General features: G+C 40.9%; 1 protein-coding gene across 11 annotated transcripts in view; it reads left to right on the top strand.

The window, feature by feature from the left end:
- The window catches only part of ANKHD1 (ankyrin repeat and KH domain containing 1), a 100,403-nt gene that overhangs the window by 10,784 nt on the left and 68,459 nt on the right, over window positions 1–21,160 (top strand). For all 11 annotated transcript variants that reach the window (XM_071443045.1, XM_071443043.1, XM_071443048.1 and 8 more), the window contains exon 2: window positions 3,902–4,055. In XM_071443045.1, the coding sequence (XP_071299146.1) occupies window positions 3,902–4,055 (154 nt within the window). The remainder of the gene's footprint in view (window positions 1–3,901; window positions 4,056–21,160) is intronic.

Raw genomic sequence — 21,160 nt, 5'->3', positions numbered from 1 at the left:
GTGGCAGAAGTGGAAGGAGAAGGTAGAAGGAGCTGTCTCTGCTGCTGCCCTTGCCTGCAGGAGGAGGAGAGAGCAGTGCTACCTGCAGCTACCCAGGAAGCTTTTCCATCCTCTGGGGCCTGTCAGGAGCAGGCTATTTGTGAGCAGGTCCAGGCTATTCTGGGAAAAGTACTTTGCAGTAGTGCAACATAAGGAAGCTCAGTTTAGATTTAATATTAGAAATGTGTTGTAACCCTGCACGCCGTGTCCATCTCACCAGAATTACCAGGGTCAGTGGGGATGGTGGTGCCTGCAAAGTCCCTCTGCATCCCCCTGAGCTGCAGCAGACTCAGTGCTGCTGTTAACATACAAACACTGATGGAGCTGAGGCCACATGGCTGCAATGTGGCTGCTCTGGAGGGAGGCACAGGGCTGTAACTGGATCTGCAGAGCTGCCAGGCTGCTGCAGTCCTTGGCAGGGCTTCAGGCGAGGGCCGTGGTTGCTGTGGGAGAGCAGGAGGCACTCGGGGTGGTGGAGCTCTGCCCTCCAGTCCCTGCAGCTTCTGGGGTTTGGGCTGGGAAGGTGAAATTGCTTTGGCAGTTAGAATAATATCTGGAATCCATGTGTTCCTAACGAGCCTTCCCAAGTAAGATGCTTATTAACTGCCCAAAGCAGCTCGCAAAATAATCCAAAAATAGCACAGTGACTGGTTACTCTATCACTTTGCTGCAGATCTGATTAGGATAGAGCAGAGTGCCTAAATTTTGCCACATGAGCAGTGCATTATGTCTTCCAGGAATGCTAATATGAAATATGTTTGGATTTTTTACTTGCTTGTTTTGATTTTTAATGCAGTTTATTTTTTGTTTAAAAAAGCCAGATTTGTTTGATATATTTGCAATAGTTTGATATTTCAAAAAAATTATTATAATATATGATTATTGTAGGTCACTTCCATTCACAAGAGACATCTGATCAATTAGGTAATTTCTCACTCTGTTATTAGTGATAAGATATCCAACTGTTCATTCTCTCTAGCTTTGTCTTAGTATGTGAGAAACTGCATTGATTTACAGAAATGTCAGACATTCTGACTTGAAAATACATTGAAGTTTATTCTGGGAGACTGGCAGTGGTGCAGCTATTTTAACATTTTGCATATGGATTTTCAGTATTTTCACACTCAAGATATATTTTTATTGTGGGTATGTTGTTAAGCTCTTACTAAAAATCAAAATAAAACCTAAAAATTGATGCTCAACATGTGCAGTAATAATGAAAGCATCTGCCTTCCTATGATACAAAACTATGATGAAAGTATTGTATATGAAGCAAGAATTTTTGAGTGATTTTAATTGAGCAAAGTCTCTGGAAGTACAGTTCCTGATGTAAAGAAGAGCTGAAAGGCAGGAAGAGTTAATAAAAGAGCAGACTGCACCAGTACTACCCAACTTGTATTCTTAAGTAAAAACTGTGTGTGTAATTTACTCTAATTAGTAGTGTTTGCACAATCATTGTTAAAAATACAGACTTATTTAGAAGTTCCTGTAAGCAAAATGTATTCCCTGTTGGGGAGACAGAGGTTTCTTGGAAGCTGAATATTTGAATGGTGAATTAACACTGATTTAGGCTCTAGAGGTGGATTGTTGCCTGTAAATCCAGTAAATATATCCCAGTGAGCTTGTGCTGGCAGCAGTCAGGGAGAAAATGGTCCATATCTTTCCCAAAGTGTCAAACCCATGAAGTTGTAGAATTTGCAGCAGGACAGCTTCTGGCAGGTTCTGCAAGGCTGCTGTGCTCCCCTTGGCTGAGGAGTGCCTGGCTCTTCCCAAGGCTGAGCCCTGAGGCTTGCCAGGAGCCACTGAGTGTTTCTGCACTGTTTGTTGTTCTCAAGTGCAGTTCCTTCAGTGGGAGGTGGCATTTTTACTCCTTTTGCTATGTCCTCAAAAGGGAGGACTGCTGGTAAATGTAGGGAAAAATGTCCAGAAGAATCTAATAAAATTTCTTTTATCTAGTTCTCAGCTGTATATAATGAATGGTCATGCAGGCACAGTGGGAAGTTCTGCCCTTCACCAGATCACACAAACATGTTGCAATAGGAATAATATTTCCATCATATTAATGCCTTGTGTAGTCTTGTGGGAAAAATGGAAAACCCTGAAGTGCTCATGTAGGTGGTAAGGGTGAATTTTCCCAGAAGTCAGTTTTGCATCAGAACTCATGAAAACATGGAGTCCTTAAGCAGGCTATGGACTAACCTGGAATTTGAGTTCTGCTGAGGGGGCTCTTACTGTAGGGATGCATTTTGCTGGGAGTTGTAAATAGCTCTTCTTTGTTTGTAGCAAAAATATGTATCACTGGTTTAGGCCACTAATTTTCTGCTCGTTTAATGTTTAACTCTTCCTTGCAATGACAGTTCCTTATTTTAGGAATGTTGCTTGGACTAACCTAGAAATCTTGCTTCTCTGAGCACCAAATCAGAGCCTGCTGCCTTACCTTTAATATTTGTGTTTGGCACACAAGATCTGTAAGCTGGCTGGGATCACAAATATCCACTGAGATGTGGGGCTCGTGTTTGGTGTTCCTAAAAAGTCATACTTGCTCCTATTCCCATGATATTCCAAAGTGAGCATTTCCCTGGCACACAGGGCCGGCTCGGACACCAGGGGATAGTGTTACAGGCATTTACATATCAAAAAGGGGAAGAAATGAACGAGCCCAAGTTGCTCTTGAATAGCAGTGCTCTGTGCTGCTCCCAGATCCTGTTAACGTTGTTCACACAATGGAGTACTTAATGAATTTGCAGATGGCCTGATTTGATTTTTTTTTTAAGTATAAATTTTCCTTTTCCAGGGGAAACAAGATGGTGAGAAAAATAGGGGGAAGTATTTTGGGGAAAACTGGGAAGGGAGATGAGACTGGGGCATGAAGTGGGAGAGGGCAGCAGTGGCTGAGTAACAAGAATGTCTCATTTCTACAGCAAATCTAAAGCACCAATAGTGTTGGTACAGATAACAGACAACATCTAATTATGAAATAATGTTTTTGTCTTAAAATACTACTGAAAATAGAGGAAATTATTCTGAGCTTGGGAGATTCTGAAATGTAGCTGTGCTCTCTTTAGAGTGTGAGTCAGGTATCCTCCTTGTTTACTCTGGCAAGCTGTCATAAAACTGCAGTGTGTTGTGTTGAGTAATTCCATGGGCTTGTGTTTGGAGGTCACGTGGGGCACTGGTGGGACAGCATTATTGCTGCTTGGTTGGAATACCTGCCTGCTTCATCCTGCTGCAGATCTGTTCTTGTCCAGGAAGCAGAGCAGACTGGGGTAATGCTGAGTGCCAGCTTGCAAACAGATGTTTTGGTGTTGAGTTTTGGTCAATTCTTGTGTTCTTGCTCAAAATAAACAAAATCTTTGTGCTACCTCTGTTGAAATTACTTTTAAAAGAGAAATGAAAGGCATCTTGGGAAAACATTCCATCTTAGCCTGGCACTCAGATAGGTCCAGCTGTACCACAATCATTACTGGTGGCTTTTATTAATAACATGGTAGATGAGCTTCTGGTGACAAAGATGTTACTGCTTCTTGTGTCTGCCTGTTTGGGTGGTTAACTGTGCAAATATGCATTACACTTATTCACTATTTTATCTGAGTTGACCTTGCTGTATTTAAAGTGTTTTAAATTGTAATTTTTGCAATATTTTTTTTTATGCAGGGTGTTTGTATTTTGTGACTTTAACTACCTCTTCAGTGAGATGGCCAGATGTTTTTTGTAGTTTTGTTCTATGTTCTTGGCAGTTAAAACACAATTATGATAGTACAGTTAGATTATTTTAACGGTATTTTTTGGGGGGTAGTATTTTAGATTAACTTTAAAGCTTCCAAAATGGTAAAATTGTTTGTTTTTTTGACTTGGCAAACAGGTTGAATCATTTATTTTGGACCAAGAAGATCTTGATAACCCAGTACTCAAAACCACATCGGAGTTGTTCCTATCGAGCGCTGCAGAAGGTGCGGACTTGAGAACTGTGGATCCAGAAACACAAGCAAGACTAGAAGCCTTACTGGAGGCAGCAGGTACTTTCCTTGTCTAGTTCTTTTTCTGAACCTGACTTGTGCACAGATCTGGCAGCACATAAATTTTGACACTAGTGAAATGTTCAGGAGTTTGGAAATTTCCCAGGATGAGCAGAACATGGAGAAGAAGCTCATAACTCTTACAAGTGTTGCAGGTTGCTTATTCCATTCTTTCTGTACTTACAGAGTTAGAAAAATTAATTTGAATTAAATGGTATTTGATTGACTTGAGATTACATATGTTATGGGAGGGAGAATTAATGGGGAGAGAATAGAAGGAAGTAGACTTGCTGAAATTACTTTTATTCCTGCTGCTTTTGTCAATACATAATGGTTAATTCATTACTCCAGAAATTTAAAGGTAAAATACTTTTTTTCTCTGTTTTAACTTACACAAAAGCATTTTTGCATTTTCTAGTTCTGAGGTATCACTGTTGGAAAATACATATTAAAAATTCCTGTTTTGGAACAGACCTGATGAACATAGTTGCTTTTACATTTATTAGCTTAAGAGTGAAAGCTTGACCAATTCAAATCCTCCCACAATTTGTGACTGGGATTTTTGTAATGGATTTGGAAATTATTTGTTAGTTTCAAAATTCCAAGGACAAAAAGATATAAAACTCCTGCTCTGAAACAAATCACATTTGATCATCATGGGTATATACTCAGACTTGTGGTGTGCTGAAATTGGAGTTCTCACACCTTACTTTGGAACATTAAGGAGCTACATAAGATAGCACTTATTTGCAGGTGTGTAGATGCTAAGCTGTGTACAGTCTTAAAGGAGAATTTTATTCTAAGGAAGCAAAAGGGGCAGGGGTTTGTGATTTGGGTTCTCTTTGCATTTTGGATTTCAAAAAAACCCAACTTAGAGCACAGCACAGCTTTTATCAGCAGGAAGTTGCAGCAGCCTATCTGCTGTAACTCTTGAGGACCAAACTTTGTTTTGTGGGGAAGACAGGCTGTTCCTGGGATATTACATGCACTGAGGGAATTTAAATAATTTACTCCCTTTTGAAGCACTTTTAAAAATGCAAATCAATTCTTCTCATGTACCTGGTGGCTGCTGTGTCCCAGAGCCTATTTCTGGCTTTATAAATTGCTGGGGCTGCAGTGCTCACAGGGATCTCAGACTATTTGACATGTCCAGGAGGTGCCTTTGCTGCTTGTAGCACCTGTGAGAATGCTGTACTCAGATTTCTAAACAGTAGTTGGGTATTTGTCCCCAGGATTAGATAATCTGTTTTTTAGCTGAGGTTTCCATGTCTTGGTTTTCCCAAGTACATGAGCAGAGCGGAAGGAATCTGGAAAGAAGAGCAAATAAAAGAAAGCAAATAAAAAAAAGCTGCCTTTGTTTGAGGACTTCATCTCCCTCTCTATAGAAAGACTGGACAAAATTAATGTCACTTGATGAATGTGTGAGATCAAAAGAGTGAAAATACTCTTGGGAAAGTTCTCTAGTTAAGCTGTACTTGTATTTCCCACTGTGAAGTGGAATACTAAAAATAACAGGCTAACCTAAAGAAGATACTGTGAATCTGGTAGTTCATTAATAAAAGCCATAATTTGACAGTGATTGAAAAAGAAGTTAGTGTTTTTGGGAGATGTTCTAATATCTTCACTGGATTTATCTGGCTGGTTTGGCTGAAAATACCCTTTTTAACCCTGACTGAGCTTCTAGACTTCCATCATGGCAACCTAGTGTTGGACCTTTGTATTCTTTTGCAGTTTGACAGAAGCAAGTGATTTCTGCTGTTCTTGTAGTCACAGTTCAGTCCTCAGCATTAAGGATAGCTTGGAAAAGTAGATGGCAGAACTGTGGCTCAGAGTCATTTAAAGCCTTGTCTGTAGCTTCCAGGCATAGCTTGGCCTTGGTTGTGATGATCCCCCTGTGAGATGCTTGATTCCATCTTAAAACCTAGAAAAAAATCAATCTTGTGTTCAGTGTCTTGGATTTCTTAGGGTTTCTCACGTGCCAGGTGTGTGGATGTGTCATTAGGATTTCATGAGTGTGACTTGCAGAACTGGTTTTGCTCATTCTTCTTGAATCCTTTAATGCTCCGATCGCACACGGCCGTGTTGTTTATCAGCTCAGGAAGGAAAGTTCTAGCAACTGCAGCCACGTGGGATATTGTTCTTCAAAGTACTTGTGCAGAAGTGCTTTTCAACCATTGTGTGCTGTGTGATTTGGAGGAGCTGTGTTTTGTTTGTAAGGAGCTGTCTTGATTTGAGAGCTGCTGCACAGGCAAGTGGAGAAGCCAGAGGTTATTTGAACTGCTTGAAGATGTTTCTGTAGGTTGTATTTACCCACCATGGGAGTGCTGGGTATTTTTTCACTTGCTTGTTTGACTTGCTTATTCTGTTTCAAGGATTGTGGATGTTGAAGGTGGAAGCCTTAAGCCAAATTTCCAGCAAGAGGGTTGTGTCTCACCCCCCTTGGCATAGCAGCAATTACACACATGTGCATATCCATGTGCACCCAAAGATTTCTTGTTTTTCTGTAGAAAACCTGCCAGATTAGCTTCAGTTTAGACAACCATACTTTATTCTGTGAAAGAACAGGCACTTTATTAATGAACAACTACCTTTAAACAGCTGTCAATGTTTGTATTATTTCACAAAAAATAGTTCTACAACCTGAAGACCAAGAGATCATTGTAAATATCAGTTGTTTCCACCTTCAGAAACTGAAGATAAATTAAAACAACTGAATGGTGTTGTTTGGCAAGTTTTAACCTAAACAAACCAAGTCTTGTATATCTTCCTTCAGTTTAACTCCTATTAGCAGAGAAGGCATTTATAGGTAAAATAACCTATGGAATGAGAACCATCCTGCTTGGAGGATGTTTCCATTTTTCAAGCTGTAATTAAACAGATTATTAGTATTCTGAGAGTGGAGTCCTGCTCTGCACTAGAAACATTTCGCTCCAGTGTTAATTAGGGTACTGTGGATTTCTTAAAATAATATTTCAGCTCTGAAGAGTCGTGATTCTTGTGTGGATCTTCAGAAAGAAAGTATCAAATGCTCTTTTTAGGGGCAGAATTTGACAGCTGGAGATGAGAGCTCTTTGCTGCTGGGAATGAATGGTTGGGGTGTTGAGAGCTCTTGTTCTTCTTGGTGAGTTCTTTGTGGGTCCTCAAGATGTGTTGGTGAAAGGGCAAAGTGGGATAATTCCAACAGGTTAAACCGGTTTCATTTTCTGTTCCCGACTTGTATCAGCATCAGGAAGGGGAAATGACTCTCTTGTGTTGTGCAGTGTCTTTCTGCTGGTTGTTTTTGAAGATAGAGAAAGGTGTTGGTTCAGGCACATGGCCAAATAAAAATCCTGGGTGCCCATTTGGTGTATTCTGCAGCAAAAGCACAGATTTTTACAGAAAGTTGTGAAATGTCAAAATGTTAAACCCTGCAGTTAAAATACCCTGTTGATAGTGTTTCAGCATGGTTTGGCTGAGTTTTCTGGGAAGTGAAATAGTGTTACTGAACTGCTTTTTGACTTGAGGAAATAGCTTGAGTGCCTGTGTCCCTTCCAGCAGAGATTTTAAGTGTGTTCCTTCTCAGTCTGAATGTTGAAACACTTTGACAATGAAGCATCAAAAAAAAGATGCAGAAGAAAGTGGTAAAGAAACTTCAGCTGCCTTTGGGGGACTTGATGTTCCTGTATCTACACAGGGAGTAGTTCTGTAAGCAGTGAGTTCTTCAGGACTCCCACTATTGTTTGCAAAGAGGCTTGTGATGAAAATATTTGGAGAGGGAGAATGTTGAGCCAAAGGTTTGTTTAATGAAACATGTGAATAGTCCATTCTTATGTTCAAACAGGGAGCAGAGTTATCCTTCTTTTCTGATGAAATACAGTGTTAAAGGTGGCTGGAGACCCTCACAAATGGTTTGGTGTTTTTGGGACTTTTAGGGATTAATTGTAGTGTAAATGGTGAAAGAGAAATGGAGTTCTAATAATGTGTCTGTTGATACCTGTGAATTTCAATAGTTCATTCAGGCATGAGGGCCTGATGCTGCTCTTTGGAAAAGCTGGTAGGGTGGTGGTGGGGGGAAAGGTTGTGTATTTTGGAACTGGGAAAGGCAAGAAGTGGAAGTGGAAATACAGAACACAGATCATAATATGAATGAGCCCAGATGAGATCTGCCTGCTTTAGGATAAACTAAAAGGTTAGAGTAGATTCAGCAATTGTGGAATTGAGTGCTTTCCTCTGTATATGTATATTTCTATTTACTCACTTGCCAACCTATGGACCAAACCTGCTTTTTTTTTTTTTTCCCCTCCCTTGTGATGTGATCTAACCCATTCATTATTCACTAACAACAGGGGTTACCAGGGAGTGAGCTGTGGTCTAAAAGAACAGTGCCAGGGAGGCACAGCTTGCTTTCATCCTGCATCTGAGGGAACCCTCACAAAGTGACAGAGACTGGGCTAGAGAAATTCTTTGATCATGTTCTTTGATTCATATTTATGATGAATAAGATTCATGTGTGAACTTGGTGTTTCTTTTCTTGGGGCTGATGAGTAACTAAGCTGTGATTTAAATGAGGGTGGGCATTAGAAACTTAATGTCTGAAGGGTTGTCCAAGCTCCACTTGAAGCTATAGAAGTGGGGGTCTGCAGGAAACAGATTCATGTTTGTCATTTTATTGGTTGTACCTCTGTGCTTGTGGAATACAGCAAAGGCATTTCTAGATCTGTATTGGGGTTTTGAAATAAAGAAAGAGAAGCAGGATCTTTTTTGGGGGGAATCAAAGAGGATTGCTGGGATTTGAGCAAAGATGTAACTTTATTGTAAAAATGTTGCAGTATCAAATTTGAAGTGTGTTTAGCCTCCTTCAACATGGCCAAAATCTTACCTTAGTCCAGTTATTGTGAGTGATTGTAAACCAAGGAAGGCTTTTCACCATAATTTGATCTGATCTAAAATCCTTGGTGTTACATGGGCATGGTATACAGACCAAATAAGGGAAACAATTTTCACTGGGACAGTTTGAACAGGCTCCACTGTAGGTGTTTCTGTAGAGATCAAAGCAGCCCTGCCACTGAAATCACCCCTGAATTGTTCACTGCAAAGCTTCTGCCTTTTGAGATACTGGCACATTACAATGACTTACTCATTTTCTTTCTTCACCACCTAAAGATTCAGAGTGGGAAGGAATATATGGTATGTGAAACATAGAGATTTGTTGTGCTTTTGAGTAAGTTGGATAAACTCAATTGAGTGCATGTAATTGAATTATTAATATTATATCTCTCTGAGATTTTGCATGATTTAAATATTTTTTCTATTCTAGTAAGCTTTTAGATTAGAAAAAGTCTAGTCTAATCCTGCTCTTAGTCAAATTAACTTCTATGCTTTGACAATGTGTTAAATGTATCAGCTTCATATTTTTTAGCTGTTTTCCAGATGGATTTTGCTGTGAAGAACAATTTTATTGTCATAACACTTAAATTGCTGCCTTTAGATATCAGATGTTACCTTACCAGCTCTGAAAGCTTTACTTCTGGAATTCTTTGGCAAAGATGATTTTAACCTTTTTTCAGAGGGGATGGGGAGTGAGAAGAGATGAGACAAAAAACTTACCAGTTTTATTTTGTGAAGTATAAAAATTGACTGGGGTTCTCCTCAATCTCTCAAGTTGCCTACATATTTATATATATCTGTGTATGTGTGTCAGGGGTAGTAATAAGTAATCAGTAAGTTCTTCATGATTGTACCATAAACAATTTGTGCAATCCTCCTTTTAACAAGAATTTTTTCAGTTCTGGATATAGTTTTTATTAACTCACCTTCTCCTTTCTATTTCCTTCTGCTGTATTTTATTTTTCATGCAAGCTGGATTCTTCTGTAAGATGAAACACCCTTTGGCCTCTTGTTCCAATATGGGAATCATATTATTGCTGGTTAAAAACTTTTTTCCATTCAGTATTGATTTCAGGACTTCTTCCTATATTAGTACTTGGAGTAGCTTCAGCCAAAAGGAGTTGGGGAGAGTTTGGGCAGGAGGAAAGCAGCAGTGCTTTATTGCCAGTCCTGTGCATGGAGATGGGAGGTACCTGTGCAGAGCTGTTCTCTTGGCTCTGTGTCCCTGCCCCCTCTCAGCAGGGGCTGTGGTGTTGTCCTTGGGATGCTGGCAGGGAGGGGAGCCGAGATGGGAGCTCTGGGAAATGAAGCAGTTTCTGCTCTTGGAAGTTGGAGTTCACCAGAAAGTGACTCTTCTCCTGAAATGTGTCAGGAGAGAGTGAGGAGGGAGACAAGCCTCAACCTCTTGCTTGTATCTTCTGCAAGAAGAGTCTTAGTAGTTTATTAAAAAACCTGAATTACACTAACTTGACATCTGTGTTTGCTTTTTTTTTTGTTATTTGTCAGCCATGTAGTTTCCTTAGCACATGGTGCTAAAATCAGAGTTTAGAAGTGTTCAAAAGAAAATTTGAATACTGGCTGGATGCTTTGGGGTGCACAGATGATCGGATTTTAATCAGTTTTTCAGATTTCCCTTTTTGGTTTTTTTTTTTTTTTTTAATGTTCTGTAGCTTAATATTCAAGCATGGTGGCAGTAACCAGTGCCAGGCACTTGCTCCATACTGGACTAACTGGTAAGTCAGGTCAGGAGTGTGGATGTGGAGCCACACCTCCTGGAGCTGGGGCAAGTGTCCTGTGGGGAGTCACTGCACTGCAGCAGGGCTGTTGGCTGCCAAAACACTCTGGGCCATGTTCTGGGTCTGGGGACACCTCCAGGGGTGGGCTGTGACACATCTGTCTGTAACACTTCTGACAGTTCTGTAATCCTAGCAAATATTTGGGGTCTTTTAAAGAGTCAGATTTACTGAGTCATCAATACTTTGCAGTGTAACACATGAATTGGTTGATTTTTTAAAATTGTTTACTCAACTTTGACAAAATGTTACTGTTGTATGTTCAGGAAGTAATTATAAACAAGTTTCTGAGAAATCAAATGGTAATAAAGTATATGCATAGCACAAATGATTAAGTTCTGCTTATTTCTAGAAAGTCAAGCTAGTTTTCACCAGATTAATGAAAAACAAAACATGTGAAATATACTGCCACTTATCTTTGATTCTACTTATGGAAACAAGTGGCTTTTTTTACAGTGAGGTATGAGCATCTTAGTTTCCTGCTATAAATTATTTTGTGCTGTTTGACAGACCTTACTTTGAAAGCTAAGAACTTAAATCTCTAAATTTAAAATGAGCTGTAATGCATTAAACATCTTGCACAAAAAGGCAGGTTATATTCTTTGTGAATATGAATTATTTAAATACTTGAAGATCCAATACACACTAGGATATAAAAAATTATTGCATTGCATAAAGTTATCCTGGTTGTATTCATCAGGAAAGTAGTTGCAGTGGGAGCAAAATGCACTGTGTAGATCTTCAGGGACCTTTCCCCCTGTGTAATAAACCTTGCCTCCAAACCAAGAATTGTTAACTTGTCATTTAGGCATCACCTTTCTCTGAAATTCTGCACAGCTTCTTAAAAGTTTTTCATAAATTTGGCTGAAAAAAGTCTCTGTAGATTCGGTTTTATCTTCTCCTCTGCCTTCTCCCCAGGCAAATTCAGCTGTGCTTGTGCCATTCCTGCTGGGTGGCTTTAGGAACTGGTTAGACAGACAATCTCCAGTGCTAGAAGCTCCAGAGCATGCCAAGCCCACTGCAGTCCTTGGGCTGAGAAGGTTTTTTGGACTGCTCAGTGCTGTGTACTGAAATGTGTAACTCAAGGGTGAAGGGAGCACTGAGCTGCTTCCCTTGGAAGAGCTTTGTGAGGGAAGGAAGAAACATGGAATAAAGCAGTGAGTGGTTTTTAGTGGCTCTGACTCTTGTTTAATGCAGCTCATGTTCAGTGTTCCAGTGCAGCCATCCTTAGAGCTGATTTGCAGACTGATAGCACCCTCAGTTTTTGGGTTTTTTTTCTAAATAGCATGTAACCTTTTTCTGCCCTTAACTCATGTTCTTTAGACTTTCATCTTCTCTTGCTCTCCTCTGGAGTCTCTGGACGTGATCTCTGTTCTTCATAACTTTTTGCCCCAAATGAGTCCTGTTACTGAAGCTGAGCTCTGTTGATGCATGGAGAGAGGAGTGTTATTTCATCTGTCCTGCAAGCTGTGTTTTGTTTATACATCTCCATTTGTTGTCTTCCTTTTGCCTTTAGTTTGCAAGTTGAATTTGTCTTTAAATCTACCACAACTTTTCTGAAGAGCTTTAACAAATTATTCCATATTTGTGCATTTGATTATTCCTGTGTGTGCAGTTGACTGTTCCTGTGTATGTGTGTATATATATTTTCTTACACTTGTGTTGAATATGTCCTTTAAAAAAAAAACACCTTCTCAACTCAGAACCATTATAAAAGCTAAAATTGTGTCTTTGCTTTCAAAGAATTAGTTGGCTTTTGAGTAGCAAGAATGTTCTAACCCACCTGGCCTGACTTCCAGCTGGCTTTGTCTAAAACCAAGGAAGCAGCATGTTTTGGAAATCTCTGGAGGGAAAGCAGGAAGATTTGCTAATGAGAAAAAGATAAATTTGCACTGTGGCTGTGCTTTTGGCTATCAGCCTTCACTTACAGAGACAGCACCCAGTACCAGATCCTCCCCAGCAGCAGAGACACAGCAAGATATAGAACAATTATATATATATATATTTTTTTTTTTAATATATTTTAGATATTTTATATATTATATATATATATATATAAAATATATTCTAGGCTTTACACAGATTAAGAGCAAAGACCTGGAGGAAATAGTGAAACAAGTTTGCTGTGGTAGAACCTTAATTGGTTGGGCTTTTCCATACTCACTCTTGGAAGCAACTCCCTCCATTGGATTCCTGCCTGTTACAGTTTCTCTCTGTGCAGTTCTCAGTGCTCTGAAGAAGCTCAGTAGAACTTGCTCTGTGTGGTGCCACATCTTGGATGCTGTGACCTCAGATGGACATAAGCTCCCATCTGAAGCACTTCAGAGACATGGAACAGGGTGAAAATGCATCTCTTCCCTTTTGTTTTTAAAACTGCAAGAGGATGCTGCAAAAAACAAATAGATGGGATGACGTCCCCTGGGATGTTCTTGTAGAGGGGTGTTAGCAGTAGATGGGTGTGTTCTTTCTTCAACTTGGGTCATGATAAAATAAATTCCGTGTTTTCTTTCTGAAGACTGTACTATCCTGATTTTTGGTAGTTTGGTACTCCAATCTACTGTGGCATTGTCAAAGGATTTACTTTCAAGATCTTTTGTTATGCAGCATGTGTGTAATGATAGCAGTGCACTGAAAGGCTGTGGATCATTTTAGGCAGAGGAGAGGGTTTCATGAAGAGTTTCTCAAATGTTCAGTTTGAGACATCAATTTATACACTAGTCTGTGCTATACACCATTAGTGTGGTGATTGCTTTTATAAAGAAGTGGTGCACTTGATCACTCTCTGAAAATACTCAGTATTTTGGCTTGCTTTGCCATACATAATTAGCATAAACTGGGGGCTAAAACTCTCTGGGCTTCTGAGTTAGCTCAGTGATGTTACTGGCACTCAATTTGCTCTTAGATCTTTGCTTGAAAATGTAGTGGTATTTTCCAATGTCTTTATCCAGACAGTCACTGGGTACTGTGTGATAGTCAGAGTTGCTTTGTGATTCAGGAAGGCAATTACAGCCCAGTGGGGCTCAGTTTGCCCCTGAGTGCCACAAACTTTAAGAGTTCAAGTGGGCTGTTTGTCTATAAATAGCACTCAAAGGTTACTTGAGTTCTTGCCTTCCTGCATCTCTGTTGTGCAGGGGGGTCATATCCTGGGGTCAGTCTCCACAGGGCTGTGATACATTCCCTTCCTTTAGGTTACTCAAAAAGCAAATCTGCTCTCTACCCCTTGTCCCACTGAATAGGTGGGAGTGTCTGTAAGGTAACTTGTGTTCAAGGGACACAAGCCCTAAAGAGGATGAGACATGAAATACTGAGCTGAGTTAGAATGCTAGAAGTCAAGAACAGGAATTCTGTGCACCTTTCTCAGCATTTTTTTTTCTTCTCTTGATATTTCTCAGGGATATTTGGGGTTTTTCTTTGCTCCCTATCCTCCCACAGTGGGCAGTGCCATTTCCATGTTCCTCCTTCCCTTGTTAGTAGCAGTCTTAGCTCTTTGACATGTATCCTTCAGATTCTTGGAGCCAAGCAATTGTCAGACTTGAAATGAGGAAACATTTCTCTCTGATAAGCCATGAAAGGAAGAACCAGGAAATGAAAAATAATTGCCAACCATTAGCTGTGATATTTTTCTGTAAAATAATTAAATAAATGGTACATTTTTTCCATATTTGATGGCACCAAGTAAAAATTTGTAGCTTTCTTTACAGAGGTCATAAGTTCTCCTTCTGGATCATTTAGCAAGTTGCATCACTTGCAAGTTTGCATCACTTCCATAAATGCATCCCATGCAAAACCAGGACACCACCTTTGTAGTTGTGTGGGTAAATATTGCATGCATTACAATCCTAGCTCAAAATAAATTCCCCAAGAGTGACTTAGGGGTTTAAAACTACTTCATATAAGCACCCAGAAGCAATCAGATTCTTCCTTCTCCTTGACATAGAGGAGTGTCTGAGCTGCTGTCCAGAGCTCAGAATTGGAGCAGAGCTCCTGTGATTGTGGCTGGGCACTGGGTGGGTGACAGCAGCTCCCCATGGCGGAGCTGGGATGTGCTGGGGTGCGCTGGGATGTGCTGGGGTGCGCTGGGATGTGCTGGGATGGGCTGGGGTGCACTGGGATGTATTGGGATGCACTGGGATGGGCTGGGATGTGCTGGGGTGCTCTGCGATGTGCTGGGGTGCACTGGGGTGCTCTGGGATGTGCTGGGGTGCACTGGGGTGCTCTGGGATGTGCTGGGATGCACTGGTATGTGTTGGGGTGCGCTGGGGTGCTCTGGGATGTGCTGGGGTGTGCTGGGATGCACTGGGGTGCTCTGGGATGCGCTGAGGTGCGCTGGGATGTGCTGGGATGCACTGGTATGTGTTGGGGTGCGCTGGGGTGCTCTGGGATGCGCTGGGGTGCTCTGGGATGTGCTGGGGTGCGCTGGGGTGCTCTGGGATGCACTGGGGTGCACTGGGGTGCTCTGGGATGTGCGCTGGGATGTGTTGGGGTGCGCTGGGATGTGTGCTGGGGTGCGCTGGGGTGCTCTGGGGTGCACTGGGGTGCTCTGGGATGTGCGCTGGGATGCGCTGGGGTGCTCTGGGATGCACTGGGGTGCACTGGGGTGCTCTGGGATGTGCTGGGGTGCTCTGGGTTGTGCTGGGGTGCTCTGGCACGTGCACTGGGATGTGCTGGGGTGCGCTGGGGTGCTCTGGGATGTGCTGGGGTGCGCTGGGGTGCTCTGGGATGTGCTGGGTTGCACTGGGGTGCTCTGGGGTGCCCTGGGGTGCTCTGGGATGTGTTGGGGTGCACTGGGGTGCTCTGGGATGTGTGTGCTCATGCTCTGCTGGGCAGGCTGGGGGCAGGTCACTGCCCAGCTCGGCACATGTGCTGACTCTGCTGTTTAACTGTGTCCAGTTCACAGCCAAACAAAGGCAGGCAAACAATTCCGGCCGTGGCTGAAGTTTTCCCTTAGCTAATCACAGCAAGGCTGGTGAGCAGGACACTACCAGAAGAGCATTTGTTTTAAGTCTAGAAGTATAAAATGGAGTTGATTACTCTCTGGTGCTGCAGCCCTGGGGAAGGTGTGGAGGGTTTGTGGCAGGAGGAGATAACCAGGAAGGGAGGACTGGCAAGGGAAAAGGCACTGGGTACCCAAGTAGTTTGCTGTGGTTTTGCTGCTGTGGCAAATGATTCTGGGTGTGTTTTGCTGGCTTTTATCTTTGCTAAGGGTGAAAAAAAAATCCCTGACTTGGTCATTCAAAAAAACTTTGAAACAAAGTGCTAAGCTCCTATTTTAACTGTGATATCCAGTGTAACTCCCATTTAATCCCAGCAAAGCACCAAAACAAATTCAGGTTTTTCAGAGTCACATAGATAAACCACTGCTTAATCCCATTCTTTTCCTTTATAATTTGAATTAAAGTTAGTACTGTGTTTTAAATATTTTTCTCAAATCTTATATTTTCTTGCAATCAAAAGCAAGTTAGGAAGGTCTTAGTTGCCAATGGGTAAGAGTGCTTTTTCTATTAAAAAAATAAAACCCAAACCAGAACAAACCCCAACAATTTAGTGAAGCTGGTAGAAATAGTTATTCTCAGACAGAGCTGGCAGTTGTTTTCACTGTAATATTGCTTCTGCCCTGATTGCAGTTGCTGCTTTAAAACACAAGGTAAGCCAAGAGTCAGAGTTCCCTCCCAGATGGTCACCCACAGTGGGATGGGAGGAAAAGCTGTTTGCTGCTGCTGAAGTACATCTGTAATCATGGCACCAGAATAATTCATGATGTTTCCATATAAACTACATGCAATATGTGTGAGATCAAAAGCCTTTGTTTGAGTGATCAGCATGATTTTCTGCACATGTGTGATGAGTGTGTGTGGAAGTTGTGCTTCCTCTAAGGGGTCACCAGTGTTGAGGGTTGCATCTGGGAACTTGTTGCCTTGTAGTAGGACAAATGTTTCTTTGATATAGATTGCATAGAAACAAAATCTTAAAAAAAGGAAAGGTTAAATTTCTTTATAAAGATCATGGATTAGGGAGCAAACATTTGGAACAAACATTGGGAATGAGTGGCTGGAAGGTGTGTGAGGTGGGTAGGACGGTTTGGTGGCTGTTTGCTCTCCTAGTCAGGCAGTAATCTGCTGTTCCTGCATGGTTTTCTCTCCTCTTGCCAGTTCTGGTGGTGCCTAGAAAGATCTTTTGCTGGTCAGATTTATCTTGTGCTGAGAGAAAACTCCCTCCTCTTTTCCCCAGTGTGAGGGCAGTGGGAGAAACACGGGGAGAGGAGGAGCACAAAGTCATCCTTCTGAAGTGGCCAAATGTTAGATTGGCACAAAAAAGCTCATGTGATTTTAGCTTTAGAAAAGGTAACTTAGTGTTCATACCTGGGAGAAAATGGATGCCTAATGAAAGCTTGGAAAAAATCAAACTGACAGAAAAATTGAGAGTTCTGCTGTAGCAAAGTCTGGTATGGTCAAGATTTTAAATAAGATGAGGAGTTTTGAGGAGGTAGTTATGTGGATAGTTTTTCTGGTATTATTCTGTCCTATTTGACCTCTCATATGTTAACAAATCTCTGCTAAAAGGTTTAAACCAATATTTTATTTCAGTGTTCTAAGCTAAAATATGTCTGGTATTCCATATCTGTCAAATACCTGTATTCTTCCTTGTATTCTGAAAACAAAGGAATGGGGTGGATTGGGTTGGCAGAGAGAAATTAAATGAAATTTCAGACTATTTGGGAAGATTGGGATTTTTCTAGAAACATCTGTAAGTCTATATAAAGCCGGTTTTCATTGCTGAATTTGCTTACTGGGTTTCCAAGCTTAACTAAAAATGGAAGTTGGTGGCTGAGGTAGTGAATTCCCTGATTAGGAAACCCTTATTAAAGTGACGTGGGACTAAATTGAAATCTAAATTTATAAATTGATTCTTAATGAATCTAATTTCTCAAAAGAAATGTTAATGAATATTGACTAGTTAATCAAGGATTTGTGTTTGTGTGGAATCTAAAATTAGCTTTCAGAGTGAGAGAAATTTAAGCACACTAATGTAAAGAGGAGATGATCTCAAAAAGGAACCTTTGCCATCAAAATGTTACTGAAATAACAGTAAGAACTAACTGGAGCTGGAGAAACTTCCTGGCTTTTGATTCTGGAAAAGGAAAATCTCTCTGCTACAGCTGCCATGCTGGAAAGAGGAGAGAATGTGCTGGAGATTGCTGGCTCCTGTTCCCACAAGTGCATTGAAATAAATGTAAATGCAAGTGTAATATTAAGAGCTTGTAGTGTCAAGTAAGTGAAAAATGGGAGCTGGAATTAGGAGAAGTTTTCTCCCAAGCTGTGTGTATGTTGGAATGGCCTTTCAGGTTTTTTTTTTTTCAGGCACTCCCTTTCACTTGTGAATATTGTGGGTGATTTCCTATTATGTTTAAGAGTGTGGATTTGTGAAGAAGGGATATTTTGAGATAAGGACCCTGAAATACAGTCCAGCATAATAAATTTCTGCTTTTGCCAAAAAATGCTTAGCAGATGATCTGAATATGATTTTTCAGATTGCACTGAGAATGTCATTTTTGAACATCACAGTTTGCTGTCAAGAGTATGATTTGTAGCACTTGAGAACTCAGCTGCTCTTAAATCTATGGGGAACTGTGATGGTGATACATGAAATATTGTAAAATGCTAATTAATAAAATGTAAAAAAAAAAACCCTCAAGCTGTAGCTCTTAATTTCATGCTAAATGAATTTTATTTAGCATGTCCAAATACTAATTGAGAAGAAGAAAAATAAAAATTGCAGCCAGTGAGTTCTGTTCATGCCATGCACTTGGTAAGACAGGAAAATAGTTTTTTAGTGAAAATTTCTATAACCTGTAAATAAAAGGATATTTTCTCATGTGAAGTGCAGATACAGCAGGACTGGTGGAGGTACAGTGAGTTTTCATTGCTCTGGAGCTGAGCTGAAATCAGACCCTAACTGTGATTTTCAGTGGTAGTGATTCCAAAGTGTGCTTGGCTTGCAAAGACTGAAAGCCTCAGTGTAGTTTTTGTAGTGTTTTATAAAACAAAGCCAAAATAATCCCTACCATATCAAACTGTTCCATGCCTGGGAATAGTAGTGTTGAAATGATCTACTGAAAAGTGGAGAAGCATTCTGGATAATGCTTTTGTCCAAAAAAAAATAGCCAAAAATCCCAAATGGCCTTGCTCAGTCTATACTCTCACATTTTCCTTATACTACAATTAGACTTTCCTTGTACTTCTAATGTTCTTTAGCTGAGTGTGAATTAGGGTTTTTTTGACAACACTTCATATGAAAGTTTTTAAAAGCATATGAATTTTAGAAGATGAGTGCACTAGAATGAATTATTAGTATTTTCTAATTTCTTTACCTGAAGAGCACTACTCAATATGTGGCTTTTGCCTTGAGGACTTTAGCCTCAGCAATCAGCATACAATAAGCTACGTGTAAATATTTAAAATATATTCAAAGAATTGTAAATGTATTTGTGTCCCTCATTCTGATGCTGCAAATTAGGTATCTTAATGCAGTGAAACTTGCAAATGACTGTTCCTTTGGGTTTGCTTGGCTTTGGACTGCTCTTTACAAGCAAATGGGGGATGCTTTTCTTTGGTTTACTGGCTCTGAAACGGATCTAATATGAAATTTGTGTTTGGGGAGATGTTTAGATATCATCAGAGAGGAGCCAAGTGCACATTTTTGTTATTCACCCAGGCAATGTGTAACTTTGCCACCTGAGACCTTAGAGAGCAGCCTGTGTTCAGTTCTGCTTGTTGCCTTGTCTGGTAGCAGCTGGGTGATGTGCTGCAGTTGAGACTGTCCTGGTGGGGTCACTGCTTGTTGGCACGAGGCTTTGGACAGTCTAGAACTTCTCAATTCCTCTGAATGGAGATTCCAGTAAAGAATAAACCAAAGTTCCCCCCCTCTCCTTCCTGGAACCCTCTTCACCTTGTTTGAGGTGCTGCTTGTACAGCAGGCTGATTAGAGCAGATTCCAGACATTCTATTAAAAAGATCAGACAGATTTCTGGGCTGTGGTTCTCATTTTGTACTTCTTTGGGCCTTTTAAAGCTGTCCACATTTCCATCACAACCTGTCTTTGGGCTGTGTAAACCCTTAAGGACTCCCAGCTAATTCTGTATGAACTGAAGCTGAGTTAGACTTTGGGATGAACATCAGGGCATAAATTGAACATGTTACAATAAATGTTCTCCAGTGTGTGTTAGAACATGCAGTGTGCTGGAACTGACTGGGGAAGCACAGAATCTGCAGGGCTTTGTGAAAAATATTGGACACTATCTCTTGGGTAGGTTGATGTTTTTGGAGCAGTCTCCTTTGTTGTTCAAAGTATATGTTGATGCCAGCTGTGTGTCCTGTGAGGGATTTAACTGTTTTCTAAAGGCACAAACTTGTTGGTATTTAATTTCTTTTTTTTTGAGGCAATATCTGTATTTCTGACTTGTTAAACTCAGATCACACTGAGAAGTTTCCAGCTCATTTCAGGTTACATTAAAACTCTCACCTTGGTAGTTACAAGGTGGGAATACCCTGATGAGTCTGAAAGTCAACAAGGAAATGGGAGTGTTGGATATAGGAGTGTAGTAGGTGTGTATCTGATGAGCAAACTTTTCCCTTGAAAGGTGAGTTCCTTGTGCTAATACACCTCTGTAATCAACTCCAGGCTAATTTAATTTCAATAGTTCAGTCATATGGCATTGAGGTGTGGAACATCTGGCATTATCTGGCCCCGAGTTCAGCCATTGACCTTTTCCATTGTTGGGTAGTGCTGCTGGCCTTGCTCCTGTGGGGTTTGTGAGCAGCTGGCACATGGCTCCAGCAGCAGGTGCTCAGACAGAGCTGCCCACCACAGAGGATGTGAAGATGTCTCTGCCTCTTCTCATCTGAAGGTGTGCAGGCCCTGCAGTGGCCCTGCTTTTCTCTGCAGAGGGTAAAGCAGGAACATCACAGCACAAGTGAAAGTCTCTCCACTCTCTATTCTTCCAGTTGTCTATAGTTCAGGAATATCCCTAAATAGTGACTTTCAGGGCCACTGTTCATAGGATGTTAGAAGGCACAGGCTTTACAGTGATTCTATCCAAGCTATTTTTGTGTTCACCTTTTTGGTCTTTGCATGGCAGCTTGCATGTTGGATGAAGGCATTTTCTTTTGGCTTGTTTAAGAGCATACTCTTCATCATTTTAGTGTTAAGCTGTAACCTTGCATTAGAAGCATCACTCCCTCCATACAATTAATGGCTGTGGACTGTTTTCAATAAAAAACAACAGATCCCATATTCTCTTTTCAGACTTAAACCTGCAACAGTGATCAGTCCATGAGAAGATGAAGAGGATGGCCTCTACAGAGGCATGTGTGTAATGTTCCAGGAAGTACAGAATGTCAGAGCTTGGGTCCAGTTCAGATAGTGTCAGATCAGTAACATGTTAGACAG

The sequence above is a fragment of the Agelaius tricolor genome, unplaced genomic scaffold (assembly GCF_023055355.1).
Source record: "Agelaius tricolor isolate 1412-34295 unplaced genomic scaffold, bAgeTri1.0.p SCAF_18, whole genome shotgun sequence".
Lineage (NCBI taxonomy): Eukaryota > Metazoa > Chordata > Aves > Passeriformes > Icteridae > Agelaius > Agelaius tricolor.
This window is presented reverse-complemented; position numbering and strand designations above follow the sequence as displayed.